General features: G+C 40.7%; 1 protein-coding gene across 1 annotated transcript in view; it reads left to right on the forward strand.

The window, feature by feature from the left end:
• Positions 1-834: 834 nt before the first annotated feature.
• rbbp8 (retinoblastoma binding protein 8) overlaps positions 835-1336 on the forward strand; it is a gene marked incomplete at its 5' end in the record, with an annotated part of 18429 nt that continues 17927 nt past the window's right edge. Inside the window, 2 exon segments of the mRNA XM_014001629.1 lie at positions 835-930; positions 1158-1249. Coding sequence (XP_013857083.1) covers positions 835-930; positions 1158-1249 — 188 coding nt within the window.

Consider the following 1336-nt stretch of genomic DNA (forward strand, 5'->3'; position numbering starts at 1 on the left):
TGTATATATATATATACACACACACACAAAATAACACCAAAATCATGTGATTATCTGACCTTTGAGGGAAGTTATTGTTTGTTCAGGTGAAATCAGCTCATGTTTTCTTGTTCACAGCAGAACCAGTGTGTGATCATTTCACCTGCTGTTTTCTAATTTTTCCCATAACTTCCTCAGTGTTCAAGATATCACCATGAAATTTTAAAGATTCACATTCTGGTTTTGTAGGAAGCATCTTGTATCCTAAAAAACTAATAAAACTTAATAAYAGCCAATTCAAATGTAGCAGAAAAGGTATAAAATAACATTACAAGGCAAACTGTAGCATCAAATCAACTTAATGTGWCTTAKAAAGTAAGGAAATTAAAACAATTTAAAAACCATGTGGACATGTGTTTTGTAAACAAAGCTCCTCGACCAATGACAGCGAGTTAAATGTGACGAGCGTTAACACACTTTGCAACAAGCGCTGTTCCAGATTAAAAAACATACGTTTCAAATCATTATCAAATTTAGAACAAGGGCAGATAAAATAATGTTCTTCGTGGCAGCTTAGATAAAGCCAGTATTTAGATAAATAATAATATTTTGGTGCTGTCAACGTTTGAGTGTTTAAACCAAACTTGTTTTTTCATCAATGATAAACTGCAAGTAGAAATGTCAGAATCTAAAACATGATGAAGGATTGACTTCTTCACTACGTGACCCTAAAAATAATCAGTGAAGTATTGAAAAACTGCCGGGGACCGATGGGAAACACAAGAATTGGAGAGGAGTGTGAAAACGTGGAGGAGGCAGGTTTGGTCACGTTGCTGAAACGTTTGTTTCCTGCAGAGATGCTCAGAGCCTGGAGGTGTTTTACAACCGCAACCAGCAACTCAAGGAGCAGAACAGAACCCTGCGGGACACCATCAGTCAGCTGGAGGAAAGGTAGAGACGACATGAGTGTCTGGTCCTGGTCCTGGTCCTGGTCCTGGTCCAGGAGGGCAGCTGTCCTGCAGGTTTGAGAGGTGTCTCAAGCTTCTGCAGAGGTTAAACATGCAGGACAGTGACTGTGGAGGACCTGCTTTAGACTCTTTGTAACAAACATTAATGATTGTTTTTAGAGGCGGAGCTTAACGACGTGTTGGAGTTTCATCAAATGAACCTGTTTTCAGGCTTGGAGCAGGAGGCTGCGATCGATGCAACGTCTTAGTGGAGCAGCTGAAGATCACCCAGGATCACAATCTTCAGGTCGTCTCTAAACTGGGTCAGTTTCGTCTCTGAGTCACAATCAGCAGGGATTAGGTCAAGGCCCACTGCTGGATTATAGTCAGACTGGGCCTCATGCAAGAAC

The sequence above is a fragment of the Austrofundulus limnaeus genome, unplaced genomic scaffold, assembly GCF_001266775.1.
Source record: "Austrofundulus limnaeus strain Quisiro unplaced genomic scaffold, Austrofundulus_limnaeus-1.0 Scaffold9, whole genome shotgun sequence".
NCBI lineage: Eukaryota > Metazoa > Chordata > Actinopteri > Cyprinodontiformes > Rivulidae > Austrofundulus > Austrofundulus limnaeus.